Raw genomic sequence first — 13,830 nt, 5'->3', positions numbered from 1 at the left:
CACCTGTGACAATAACATTGAACATTGTTTCTGTCTTCTCTGATATTACCTATTCCTCCCAGGTATGTGTCTTCTTAAAGTTTGACAAGCATCCCTCAATGCCCTCATCCAAGTCTTTTATAAAACCTTTAAGCAGCACAGGACCTAGGACACAGTCCTCTGGCACTCCACTCAAAACTTCAGGTTTATGCTGAGCCATTAGTAAGCATTTGTTGGGTACAATTGCTCAACCAACTATGAATTCACTTAGCAGCAGTATCATATCACCCAACCAACATTTTCTCATCTTGTCAACAACATAAAATGGGAGACCTTTTCAAATTATTTGCTGAAATTAATATATTTTGTCTTTGTTGTTCCCATGATCTACCAGACTATTAACTTTATTAAATAAACACATATTAAGAGATTAAGAAAGATTGATTTTACACAAGAGGCATTTTCCATGTATCATTCCAGACAGCATCAATCAAGCAGCAGTAAATGGGCCTGCCCATAACATGGTTAAGAAAGGCCTAGAGCTGGGGTTGGGAACTTGATCTGGCAGGTGGGTTGGTCACCTGTCAATCACCTGATGTCAGGTGACTTTTTTTGCCTTGCACGTTTATTGCACAGTGTATTGAAAAGCACTTGTTAAGTGCTTTTCAGTAATCAAAATGCCAGGTCTTGAGAAGTCCCTTTCAAAGTGCTGTTTTGCACAACACAGCACTACCCAAATGGGATGGCCTGGTAGACTGAATCAGGCCCATGGGCCAGAGATTCCCCACACCTGGCCTAGAGAAAAGCAATGTACCCACAAACTTCCTTGGAACTGCAAATCTCCTTGATGCTCAAAACCCATGGGCAGATATTCTGAAAGAATGCAGATTACATCACCTTCTCAAACCTAGTCTCTCTTTTATTCAGCATAATCTTCATCTTCTTCATATGCAGTCTGGAATGTCTTGTTTTGAAATTGGATGGCTAAGAGGAAGCAGGAGGCATACATCTGTTGAAGTGCTATTATGGTCACAGCCAACAAGGGCCCATTATGAAACAGGCCTGAAACCCAGAAGAATGAAGGAACTGGCGAACTGGAGAGGTGGAGAGGCGGAAGCAGTAAGAAGAGAACGGGTCAAATCAGGGACATTGGGAGGAGACAAAGAGGTAGAGGGATTGATAAAGGAAGGCCGAAAGAGGCTGTGTGTCATTAAAAGAATAGAGTAGGATAGAGGCACTAACCACAAGATTGGTGAGGTGCAAAGATGGCATGCTCAGACCAAAGAAAAGCCTTTCAAAAGGAAGACAAAAGTGAAATAACCCCCAATTTTGCTAAAGCTTTGGAGATAGAGCCAGCAGCTAAAAAAATAATAATAATAAGGAAAAAGAAAAAAAATCAAAGACAAAGATCCAATCAAAGCACACTTCATGAGAAATGTGAACGGCACAGCTGCTGCATGGGGGGAGTCAATTTTGTCTGACTCAAAAGACCCCCCAAGAACAGTTCACAGGATTGGGGGAGAGGGTGTTCCCTCATTGAGCTATTTGGTAGTTTGGCCTGTTTGTTGATTTAAAATCTCAAATCCCCCAGAAAAAAGGAAGAAGCCAGCTCTTTCGGTCTGAGACTGCAGGACTCTTCCCCAATCTCCCTCTCTGCCTTTTCTGGGCCCTTTTCCTCCCTTGCTGGCTCCCATTTTCCTGACTCTTACTTAAAAGTGAGGAAGCTAAAGCTTAGGACCTCTTGCCCAAATATCAAAGAAAGATCCTTATGTTAATACAAAGTTAAATTAATCCTAGTATAAAGTGAGCAGCTTCTGAGGTGCAGGTTTATGCCCATGAAGGGCAGGGCTTTGAAGGTAAAATGATGAATATTTGGTTCTGCCTGAGCAAAACAGGCAAGGATATTGCAAGGACCCCAGTAGGATCCTGCCCCCTCATTTGTACAGGGTATGCATCCATTGCCAGGACGTAGTTGATTTTCTGCCTTTGTGAGAAAATTGGATAGTGTGATGAAGAATCTCGCTTTCTTATCAGCAAATTCAATTTGCAGTCCCAAAGGCACAAGGATGAAGCCTTTCGCTGCCAAATATGGAAATTAGAACTAACCATGTTTGCTTTCAGTGAATAATTTCTCTCCAGTGCTTTTCTCTGCCAAATTGTAACATGGCAGAAATAGCTTCACACATTTACTAGGTGGGACAACAAATGGCAGTGGTTGGTAGGGTCATCCCAAATCGTTATGGTGAAGGACAAGATGGGATCCTACTCCAGTTCAGCTGAATCTTACTTGAACACTGGTAATGGGACAGAGTCCTCCAGAAGAGGCTACATGGAATACATAGCTCTGTCCCTCAGCACCTGCTGCCTGAGGTGGCTGCTTCACTCTGCCTATTGGCAGGGCTGGCCCTGCTGGGTGGTCATACAAAAGCAACTATACTTTCAAGCATATTCTGGAATTCATTCTCAGAACTTTATTCACCACCCACTGCTCCTGTGCACTGAAATCCTAGTTTCTATTCTTTGTCAAAGTTAAATACCCCAAATGCCAGTCTTCAGGAACTGAGCAATGCAAACAAGGTAAGTTTGCCTAGTTTCTTCAAGAATGTTTTCAGTATTTATTTCCTGTTTCTATATTCTAGCCCAATCAACTATCCTTCCCTCTGGAATAATGCCCTAGCATTCCTTTATTCTAGAGATAAATCTTAGTTCCCTCTATGCCTCCTAGACCAGGGAACTGCATTAAATGCACGGTCCTCACATCATACTGTACAGGAGCAGACACTGAAACTAGATTATCCTCCTGTTTTTGAGACCATAGGTATAAAAACAGTCCTGAGAGAAGCCACATAATTGCAGAAGCTTTAGCTCTGCAGGCAGGTTCTGGGACATTCACTTCTAAGTTGTTGCCTCTCCAGGAGCCATCCCCTCATTTGTCTTCCTGCCAGTTGTCTCACAGTATGTCTGATTCCTCCTTAGGTATGCTCAGACCCTTGCTTTTTTGTTTTGTTGGTTTTGCCCCCTCATTTCTGGAACTTGTTAGGGAGCTCACCTGTCCCTGAGTGCCTTAACATGGGAACAGTGTCGGAAAGCAGGTCTCTTATGCGAAAGAGCTAGTTCCTTCCCAGCATGCTCTCCTAAGACCTCACCAACCTTCCTACTAAACTGAACAGGGGGGAGCGGTCGTAAAATGGATCCTGGCCATCATACAGCGGGTACTCCGGAAAGATGTCTTCCTCCAGGTCATCCTCCTCCTCCTCCTTCCCCACGTGCTGCTCGTCAGCAGGCTCGGTGATGTCGGAGTCAGGGTTCGAGAAGGTGGGGGAGGGGGTGAGATCAGCCATGCGCTCGCTCATGCATGTGTTGAAAATAGGAGAGCTGTTGCAGCCAGAGATATCTGAACTAAGGTTAGTACAACAAGATAGGAGACAGGTTAACACCAGCTATTCCAAACACACAGAGAGAGACTAGGCTTGCTTTGCCTTTTCTTTTAGACCAAGCAGCAGTGTTAATAAGGAGGAGGGAAAGGAATGGAAAACCTCCCAGGCCAGATACATCTAACAGAGGAGCCACCAATGCCATCAGCTAAAAATGGTGAAGAGCCAATAAATTGGATGCAAATTCCTCCAACGGTTCTCACCAAAACGACTATGGAGCGTGATAAGGTTCTTCTGACTCATTGGTATGGGAATAAATTCCATTGTGAATCCTGACAATGGAATATATAATGTCTCAGGTGTACCCAGATTTATTAAAATTCAATGGGAAACCCTTTCTCCCTGGCCCCCAACAATTCCCAGCTGATGGCATCACATTTGTTTCTAACAGTTGCATGGGAAGCACATGATAACACACATTATATACTGGGCAGTATATAGGCAGAGACACTCCAAATGACACACACAAATGTACAAATCCTACAGCAGGGTTTCTTAGCTGTGTTCCACCCTACAAGCTATTTTTTCTTCAGGTACAAGATCCTATTACCTCCCCACAGCCAGCCAGAAGGATCTTCTACATGGTAATACTGTACAGGTGGGGTGGGTGGCCACAGTTCTCCATGGCATCTATTTGTAATGGTTCCCACCAATCCAGAGGTCACAATCTACAAGCAGGGAATCCTGCTTGAAGGGTCACAATTTAAGACTTTAGAAGCTAAGGTGGCCCATCCTGGATCATGGAAAGTCCAGGCTCTAAAAGCCTCTTTTGACCTTGCTGTAGGAAATTTCAGCCGTCAGTGATGGTACTGAGAAAGAGAACATAACTTTGGACACCATGCACTGGACATCATGCGTAGCTTTGTGAAAGGGCTGTGTCAGCATATATGTGCGTGCATGTGCAGCTCACAGTAAAAGAGCTTCTGCACCGATATAAATGGAAGACAACCCACTCCAGTACATAAATCTGGAGAGCAGAGAGCGATCCCTACAGAAAGGGTGAGATGCTGTGCAATTATCTTCTTGTGTGATCTAATTTCTACCCAACTGTGGAAGGAATGCTTGTGCAGCACAACATCAGCTTTTGGGTCATTTCCTTCCTTGGGTCTCTTCAGTTTGGCATGATATTTTGAAAGATCAAAGCTCTCACCTGCCAACCAGCCGGAACCAAGGGAAGCGATCATAAAAGGGGTCTCCGCCTGTCACCACATTGTCACAGTCTTCTATAACACTAGAGGGCACTTCAGCCGCCCGATCATACATCTCCCGCATCAGGTCCAACCTCTGCCTGCAATGGCAGAGAAAACAAATTAACTCACACAATGGTGGCTGAGTAAGCAATTCTCCACTGGGCTACTTGCACCTAAACCATTATCTTACCTGTGTGCTGAAACCTGCTCTGGTCACTAGAGGCACATTAATACATAAGGGAAATTCCCATCTCTCTTGGGACTAGCAAATAAACAATGCTTCTCAAACAATGGTGGGAGCCTGATTATACTGAATGTTGGCCTTTTCACTGAAGCACTAGTGCATGCTCAGAGGAAGTGGATGCATGATTATTCTTGCATGTGCAAAAATCAGAATTTGGTCCAGGTGATGAACTTGTCAAAATGTAGGCTGATCAGAGGCATGTCAAATGCAATCTAGCTTTGATACATGTCAAAAGGTTTCTATGAGATTTCTGCATATATAATCACATTGCATCAAATAGCAATGTAAGATAAGGTGGTCATCCTGCATTACAGAGACTATAAGCTAAAATTTATCTTTTGACTTTGCCTAGTTACTTCAGATAGTACTGGGAAGGAGTATACTTTGGAAACCAGGCACAGATTGTGTTATTTTGCTGACAAAACCACAAAACACAATTCCCATTTCTGTACTCGACTCACCTTGCCAGAGCATGGTATACTTGAAGGCTTATGTATCTAAGTCCTAAAATAACCTGTGAAGGCAACTTTAACACATGTTACAGTCATACCTTGATTTTCGAACAGCTTACTTATTGAATGTTTTGGCTTCCGAACGCCACAAACCCGGAAATGACTGTTCCAGTTTGCAAACTATTTCTGGAAGCTGAACGTCCAACAGGGCTTCCACAGCTTCCGATTGGCTGCAGGAGCTTCCAGCAGCCAATCAGAAGCTGCGCTTTGGTTTCCGAATGTTTTGAAAGTTGAACTGACTTCTGGAACGGATTCCGTTCGACTTCCAAGGTACGACTGTATTTCCCTTTGTCAAGGGCACAATTGGCTTACTGTGAAATAAGAGGGCTCACTCCCGTGTCAGACAATAATCCTATATTCTGTATCACCTTCCTTCCAGGTAATCAAAGCTCTTTGACTTTTTGTCAGGCAACTAGCTGCTCATGGTGCTATTAAAATATCTTTTCTTACCTGAGTTTCTCCAGAGTCCAGTAATGGGTTGCTCCATTCTTCTGGTCCTGAACCTCCACTGCCACAATAGTCCTTGGGAAAGGACGTTTCTCACGGTCTTTGGCAGCATCTGGAGGAAGCAGGTCTGGAGGCAGAGGTGAGTACAGGGTGTCTGTAAGGAGCACAAACTGAAACTGAACCTGGAAGGGAAAGCAAGGGAAAAGTCATTGTTGCTGGTTAGTACTTCCTCATGCACAGAGGTCACTACTCAGGGCACCCTATACTCTCATACCACATATAAATTATGACAGCAGGATCTTCACTCAGACAAGAAGAACCCTCAAAACTTACTCGTCTTTATTCAGTTCACTTGCAGTTGCAGCCAGCTGGTCTGTGGTCACTCCATTTCATATAATAATTTAATAACAGCAGCAACCACTACTGCCTTTCAACGATCATGCAAGGATACTTTTTTGCTAATGCACCTAGGTGAAAATACACTATTGGGGGAGGGGCGCTCTGGTAAAATGCTGCTTTTCCTTATGATTCCTTCCCCTCCCAAGTTTTCTTTAAAGAGTAACTGCTAGTCAAACAATATAATATTTCTCTTAACTTCAAGCCCCTGTGTCCCTCCTCTCATTTATATGTTGGTTATTTCAATAACCATAAAAATTCCCTTGTGGGATCGAACAAAAGTCCATTTAATTAGTTTGGTTTTCAATCACAGCTAGATGCTTTTGGACATTCACAAATCTGGCATGGTCTTTTCCTGTTCTCCAGAGCATCTGATAATCAGAGATATTATCAGTTTGTACACTGAAGTTCAATATAGCTGTCATGGCTAATGACCAATTAATCAGGGCCAGACACACCATTGGGCAGGGTGATGCTATTTCCTCCAGTGGTAGATGTGCAGGGTGTTGAGGGTACAGTTGTATGTGCCCAGTTCCATCTGGAATACTATTTCATCTGAAGAAACAGTAACAGAACGTGGAATAGACAATGCCAGTCACCATTTGTTACAATGACAGAACCTGCTCACCTTCTTCTTCAGCTCCACACTGATGGCATTGGCCTCCTTCAAGAAAATGGCATTGCCCCACAGCTGGTCCCGAAGAGATGTAAACTGGTACCATTTCCACTTCCTGAAGGCCCAGAGCGCCTGCTCAAACTCTCGCTCTGTCCATTGTACTGGTGAGATAAACACTCCACATGGTCACTCTCTTCAAAGAGCAAGTCCTTGCTGACACCCGTTGATTATAGCTCACATTACCTTCTCCTCAAACAAAATGTCTACTGCAGGCTTCCTCAAACTCGACCCTCCAGAGGTTTTGAGACTACAATTCCCATCATCCCCGACCAGTGGTCCTGCTAGCTAGGGATCATGGGAGTTGTAGGCCAAAAACATCTGGAGGGCTGAGTTTGAGGAAGCCTGGTCTACCGGCAGGTGGGCAGAACAGAATCCTGGGTGCAATGGCATTCAGACAGATCTCCCATACTCTTTTAATACCTTGGGATACATTCTAGCGTGCCGAGCTTGAAAAAATATACTCTAAGGACTGGTTTCAGTAAACCACATCCCCTAGCTAGTTAACTTCCCAGCAGCCCCCCCCCCCAAAAAGGTGCCAAAGGAAACAAGAAGACATTATTGCAATGTGGTTGCTCAGCTTGTTTGCATGAGCCCAATTGCCATTTATTTTCACACCTACCTGAACCTCTAGTTCTGGGGCAGCTAGCACTGTACCCTACATATGTTTTGGACTACAACTCCCATCATCTCTGACTACTGGCTGTGCAGTCTGAGGCTGATGGGACTACTTGGAGGGTGGAATTCAACATTGCGCTGATGGAACCATCTCCCCTCTCCTTCCCCTGTACACTATTCTGGGATTCTGCTAGCCATCCAGAGTGGATTTTAGAGGAAGGGGGAAATGGGGAGAGGAGAGGGGGGGAAACCCCATTGCACTTCTACTAGAGCACCAGGTTGGCTGAATTTGGTGCCAAATCACCTGGAGAGCACTGGGTTGGGGAAGACCGCTCTTGCTCATATTTGATTTCCTGGCTCTACTCTGACTAAACTTGCTTCTTTCTGAACAAGCACATTTTTTTTTTTTACAAACACAGCTTGTTACATTATGCAATCACAATCATTCAACAATATGACAAAACAGCAATCCTAACAGAGCAGTCCACTAAACAATGCAGTATTTATATTTATTTAGTTATTGGAACTGGGTACAGCCAGACTGTAGCAGACCCCTGTCCTGGACAGCCACTTCTAATCAGTGTACTGTAGGCATTATTCAGCTCGATGAGCCAAAGGCCTGACTCAGTATAAACAGTTTATCTGGAATGTATATGCCACATAATCAGGCTTCTATGTATGGGAATAGGGACCTAATCCCAGTGCTTTTTTCCTTAAAAAAAAACAGGTGCCAGTTGTTACAGCAAGTGCCACATTTTTTAACAAGAAGAGGAGGTGCTGGTACTTTGTACCCTTGAGAACCCCCTGAAAAAAAGCACTGCCTAATCCTTTTCAATTTATTACTTCCATGTAGTGAGTGAGCAGATCAAAATAACAATAGCTTGTTTGCACTTTATATTAGAACTAGTGTATTTCAGCCCGTTCAATAACGGGCTCTAGAAAATTCTGGGGTTCGGAGAAGCGCTTGCGCAGCGCTTCTCCGAACCCTGGGACCTGTCATTGCTGTTGGCGGCAGGGGGACAGGAACGGAGGAGGAGAAAGCGCTGCTTTCTCCTCCTCCGTTCCTCTCCCGCAGCCGCCGACAGCAAGGAGACCTCCCAGGGTTCGGAGAAGCGCTTGCGCAGCGCTTCTCCGAACCCTGGGACCTGTCATTGCTGTCGGCGGCAGGGGGACAGGAACGGAGGAGGAGAAAGCGCTGCTTTCTCCTCCTCCGTTCCTCTCCCGCAGCCGCCGACAGCAAGGAGACCTCCCAGGGTTCGGAGAAGCGCTTGCGCAGCGCTTCTCCGAACCCTGGGACCTGTCCTTGCTGTCGGCGGCAGGGGGACAGGAACGGAGGAGGAGAAAGCGCTGCTTTCTCCTCCTCCGTTCCTCTCCCGCAGCCGCCGACAGCAAGGAGACCTCCCAGGGTTCGGAGAAGCGCTTGCGCAGCGCTTCTCCGAACCCTGGGACCTGTCATTGCTGTCGGCGGCAGGGGGACAGGAACGGAGGAGGAGAAAGCGCTGCTTTCTCCTCCTCCGTTCCTCTCCCGCAGCCGCCGACAGCAAGGAGACCTCCCAGGGTTCGGAGAAGCGCTTGCGCAGCGCTTCTCCGAACCCTGGGACCTGTCCTTGCTGTCGGCGGCAGGGGGACAGGAACGGAGGAGCGCTTTCTCCTCCTTCCTTCCTCTCCCCCAGCCGCCGACAGGAAGGACGCGTGCACTCTCTCCCCCCCCACCTCCAACCGCCGCTCCTCTCACGGGCCAGGGAGGGTTGTGAGGAGGCCTTCGCCGGCCTCCACCCTCGCTTCCCTGACGTGCCCTGCAGTGAGGCAGTGTCCGGCGGGAGCGGCGGTTGGAGGAGGCAGAGGGGGGGGGAGAGTGCGCGCGCGCAGTCTCTGCTGTCCAATCCCTGTATCCCTGGGGCACATGCGCAGTACCCCAGGGACACACGGGACAGCTTGGACGCAGGGACATCTTGGACATTATTATATAGGATGTAAGTAGCTGAATGCAACTCACTGAATGATAGGTTTAATAGTTCTTTCCTTTCAATGAATTATTACCTTCATCCTCAGGTTCCTCCTCTTCCTCATTAGCCTCAGGATAATACCTTGAGTCCATCTGCTTCTGTAAAGCTTCCAGTTTACTCTCATAATCCTAAAAGGGCAAACAGATGAGCAGTTAATAATCCTATTGCCTGCTGAGTTTTGATTTTATGTGCTGAGTCCAGGTAAAACCAAGAAATTATTCCATTCCCTGATCAATACTTTCCATTTCCTTAGTGATCACCATTTCAGTTTAGTGGATTGTGAAATTTCCTGAGACACAGAATTATAAGAAACTATACCTACATAGATTATTCATAATATTAAACTATGTGGGACATTAGATGGGGACTATTATGTGGAGTTCTTGACCTTTTACAAATGTGATTTGGCTTGCTGAGAGATGCAAATCCTAGTCATGCAATTTAGGTGGTATAGCGCAGGGGTGGGCAGATAGATTTCATGTAGATAAAGCAGGGATGTCTGACTCCCAACTGTTTGATAATGGAAACAACAAAATGATACCCCCCCTCTAAATTATACTGTAGAAATGGGGGGGGGATACAGACAGGAATGGGTGTATGTGTGAAAACTGTGAGCTCAATTCTCTCTAGTACTCAAAACAAATTCCTGAACTCAGAATTCTTTAATTTAAGTAAACATTTTTTGCACTTAGCTCCAGTTACTGCTTCTCAGGACACTACTAAAATGCATACACACAGTAGATCCTGCAAACCTAAAGTCTGCCCTGTGCTATATAGTGTCACATCTTGGAAATGATTGTCTCCCCAACCAATTACAGTGCAACTTGTCTGCTTTATACTGCTCTCGTAACATGTGCAAAAAAGAAACCTGTTTATTACTTACAAGTCTTTGCTGCTCCAGAAGGTAATTAGCTTCTTCTCTTTCCTTCCGGTACTGATCTTCCAGTTCCTGAAGCCTACAGAGAAAAAGGAATGACAGAATGTCAAAGCAGTACTGAAAATCGCAGAGATTTCCTATTCCACTGCCATGTTACCTTCTCCATATCAAACCCCTGCCCCCTCTCATGTGTGTATGTGTGAAGTTGCCTTATACTGACTTAGACCATTGCCAGCTAGTCCAGTATTGTCTCCTCTGACTTCAGGATTCTCTGGCAGAGGCCTATCGTATCACCTGCTAACTGGAGATGGTGGGCATTGATTCTGGGACCTTCTCTGCATTCTCTGCATGCAATGCATATACTCTGTTACTGAGCTACCACCCTGTGAATTATGCAACCCTGTCAATGAGCTCTTCTGCATTCTTCCTTCCACTCGCCTCTGTTCCATCTCCTGCTTGCTTCCACTCACCTCTGTTCCATCTCCTGCTTCATGTCAATGCCTTGTTTCTCCAACAGTTCTCTTTGGGCAAAAGCCCAGTCCACTGGTTCAACTGGGGTCTCTGCACAAGGAGTTCGCTCCCGCTCTTGGCGTGCCTGCTCAGGATGGTTAAATCGAAATACATGGCTCTTTCCCATGATTATGCGATTTCCTGTGCAGAGAGGGGAGCATATTTACTAGAGGGGTTGAAATAGGATGGGATTCCAGTAAACAACGCATTGCTAAGCTGATGAAATTATGTCCAACTGCGGAACTTCTGTCCCATCTCATATACAACTCACTTGTCCCTACTGACTTCAATACAAACCATGCTCAAACACCAGTCCATTCGGGACAAAGAGGCCCTCTTTCAGAAAATTATTTCCACAAGCATTATTTTATCAGGGAGAACTTTCCAACCATAAGAGCTGTTTGAAAGTGGAATGGACTCATTCAGAAGGTAGTGGACTCTGCTTCATTGGAGATTTTTAACCAGTGTTTGGATGGCCACCTGTCATCTCTAATTGAGATTCCTGTATTGCAGGGGGTTGGACTAGATGACGTTCAGGGTCCCTTCCAACTCTACAATTCTGTGATTCTATGATTCCACAAGTCTATCCCTCCATGGTAGAGAGCTACCTGATTTTCATGGAGTCTCTTACAACGCTTTTCTCCTATTCCTGATTCCTTTCTACTGGAGAATGAACCTACCTGATCTTAAGATGCTGGGCTCTGTTACTTTCTTTCCATTGACATAGGTGTCTGCTCCTTCACAAGGTTCTAGAGTCACCACTGCTATGGAAAACGCACAAAGGGAATTGGGAGAGGACAGGGAATAAAACAATGTGTGAGAATTACAGAGAACAACCTCCCCCACAATCTTCTTACAATAATAATAATAATAATAATAATAATAATAATAATAATAATAATTTATTATTTATACCCCGCCCATCTGGCCGGGTTCCCCCAGCCACTCTGGGCGGCTTCCAACAAAACATTAAAATACAGAAATCAAACAATAAAAGCTTCCCTAAACAGGGCTGCCTGTTACAAATACAATCAATAAGCTTGCTGAGAGGGGAACCAAAACCTCTGCATTAAACCTTGATGGGCAGCAACATACAGAAAGCAAGGCAATGCCTTCATTCCAAAAATACCAATTATGTTAGATATGATACTTTAGACTTGAAGGTATCTGTTCATAATAACACATCAAGATATGGCCCAGAGGCCCCAAAGGAGCTATAGGGATAGGGTTGGACCAAAATATTTGCTGCTTGAGGCAAAGGATAATATTATGCTCATTCCCCCATTACATATACAGGTGCAGGCTGGACTAGGGGTTATTTTAACACTCAATGGGACAGTGTCCTCTAATGCTGGGAAGGGGAACCTGTGACTGGCCAGAAGATTTTGGACTCCAACTTCCATCAGCCTCAATCACCATGGCCAATCAATTACCGTATTATGTGAGTTGTAGTCCAACAATGTCTGGAGAGCCACAGGTGCCCATTGTTGCTCTGTAGCAAACAAGGACAACATATATGAAAAAACTAGAATGTGTTTTATCAGAGAAATTCAGTCTTGTGGTAGGACTGTTGTGATAATTGCTAAAAGCCTGCAGAGGTCAAACTGAGCTGATACAACCGAGAAGCAAAGAGACAGCACTTCCCAATGTGGCTACTTTCCAAAGTGCTCCATTTTGAAAGGCAGGTAAGGAAGAAAGTGGTATTCCACAGAACCATTGGCAGCAATGGAGACAAATGACTTAGAGAAGCTCAGTTTTAACTAGGTAGAAAAGGAAGCCCAAGAATCGTGAGGCTCTCTGTATGGGGATACCTTCACTGCCAGCCTTAGTGTCACTGCGGAATATGCAGTGCTCTTCTTTGATGAAGTGACCGCTGAGGACAATGTCCTGCCTCCTCTCAGCATCTATTCGACCAACCCTGTTGGAGCAAAACACAGTTGCTGAAGTTTCCAAAATGGCAAAGCATTTTAGGTGCTTTCTGATTAATAACAGAGCTCCTTGGACCAACCCTATTAGGGTCCCAATGGACAGGAAAGCTAGAAGAACACCTTTGCAGAAAGCATCACACACACCCCAAGTCTTGTTTAGCTGCAGTAGCTATTGGTTTGCTTCTAGTCACAATTCAAGATGCAGGTTATATAGAAAGCCTTAAGCAGGCTAGGCTAAGTCTATCTTAGTGAGCACCTTCTCTCTTATGAACTACTGTGTCCACTAAGACCAACAGATGAGGGCCTGTTGGGGATCTCACTTTTGCTCCATATCCATAAGGAGCAGGGCCGTTTTTGTAGAGTTGTTACAGCTCTGAAATGTTCTCTAGGCAATGACTCAGGCCCCAGTCCAGATCTAGTTGCACAAAAAGGTACTTAAGCACAAGTCCTTTACCAAATGTAGGTTCAAATACACATTCCACTGAAAGCAAATTAGGCAGTATTTGCATTCAGTTGACATTTGAATGTAAAGCTGCTGGTGAAAATCACATCAATGTCCACCTTCTCTGTTAATCCTGGCAAAGTTGTAATTGTTACTGTCTTTATTACCTGGTTATTCCATCTTTAATGTAATACAGAAGGCACTCGGACATGAGTGGGTCTTCATTTAGGTTGACCAGATGTGGTGTCTAAGAGAGAGGTAGAGCGGGGGAGAGAGATTAACACCCTTTTCTTTCACAGACCAAGGCCTAGCCTTGCTCTTCTGACAAGTCTGCCCTTTTTAAGAGTGACCTAAATGTGCCACAGCATTGATAGCCCAAGACGTTTTGCTGCCCGAGGAAGGTAAATCCCACTCCCCACCCATATTCCACATATGTGTGGGGGGCTGATGAATCTTACCAGAACAGACATTGATAGACAGTGCCTGCCACCAAAATTTGAGGGAAACAGGCTAGTTTAGCGGGTGCAGGGTAGGGCCCGTCCAGGCTGTCTTGGCTTGCCACCCCACCCCACCC

At 45.2% G+C, this 13,830-nt stretch overlaps 1 protein-coding gene across 12 annotated transcripts in view; it reads right to left on the bottom strand.

Annotated features, from left to right (window-relative positions):
• KIF1A (kinesin family member 1A) overlaps nt 1-13,830 on the bottom strand; it is a 120,392-nt gene that overhangs the window by 47,436 nt on the left and 59,126 nt on the right. For 6 of the 12 annotated variants that reach the window (XM_035133283.2, XM_060274623.1, XM_035133287.2 and 3 more), the window contains 10 exons: nt 13,424-13,503; nt 12,698-12,804; nt 11,567-11,647; nt 10,847-11,027; nt 10,383-10,455; nt 9,534-9,627; nt 6,831-6,979; nt 5,810-5,988; nt 4,564-4,701; nt 3,130-3,378 (listed from right to left, as the gene is read on the bottom strand). In XM_035133283.2, the coding sequence (XP_034989174.1) occupies nt 3,130-3,378; nt 4,564-4,701; nt 5,810-5,988; nt 6,831-6,979; nt 9,534-9,627; nt 10,383-10,455; nt 10,847-11,027; nt 11,567-11,647; nt 12,698-12,804; nt 13,424-13,503 (1,331 nt within the window). The remainder of the gene's footprint in view (nt 1-3,129; nt 3,379-4,563; nt 4,702-5,809; nt 5,989-6,830; nt 6,980-9,533; nt 9,628-10,382; nt 10,456-10,846; nt 11,028-11,566; nt 11,648-12,697; nt 12,805-13,423; nt 13,504-13,830) is intronic. The other 6 variants (XM_060274625.1, XM_060274626.1, XM_060274630.1 and 3 more) reach the window with 1 other exon arrangement.

The sequence above is a fragment of the Zootoca vivipara genome, chromosome 5 (assembly GCF_963506605.1).
Source record: "Zootoca vivipara chromosome 5, rZooViv1.1, whole genome shotgun sequence".
NCBI classification, from domain to species: Eukaryota; Metazoa; Chordata; class Lepidosauria; order Squamata; family Lacertidae; genus Zootoca; species Zootoca vivipara.
Note: the sequence above shows the minus strand (reverse complement) of the source record. Positions and strands in the feature narration are given on the sequence as shown.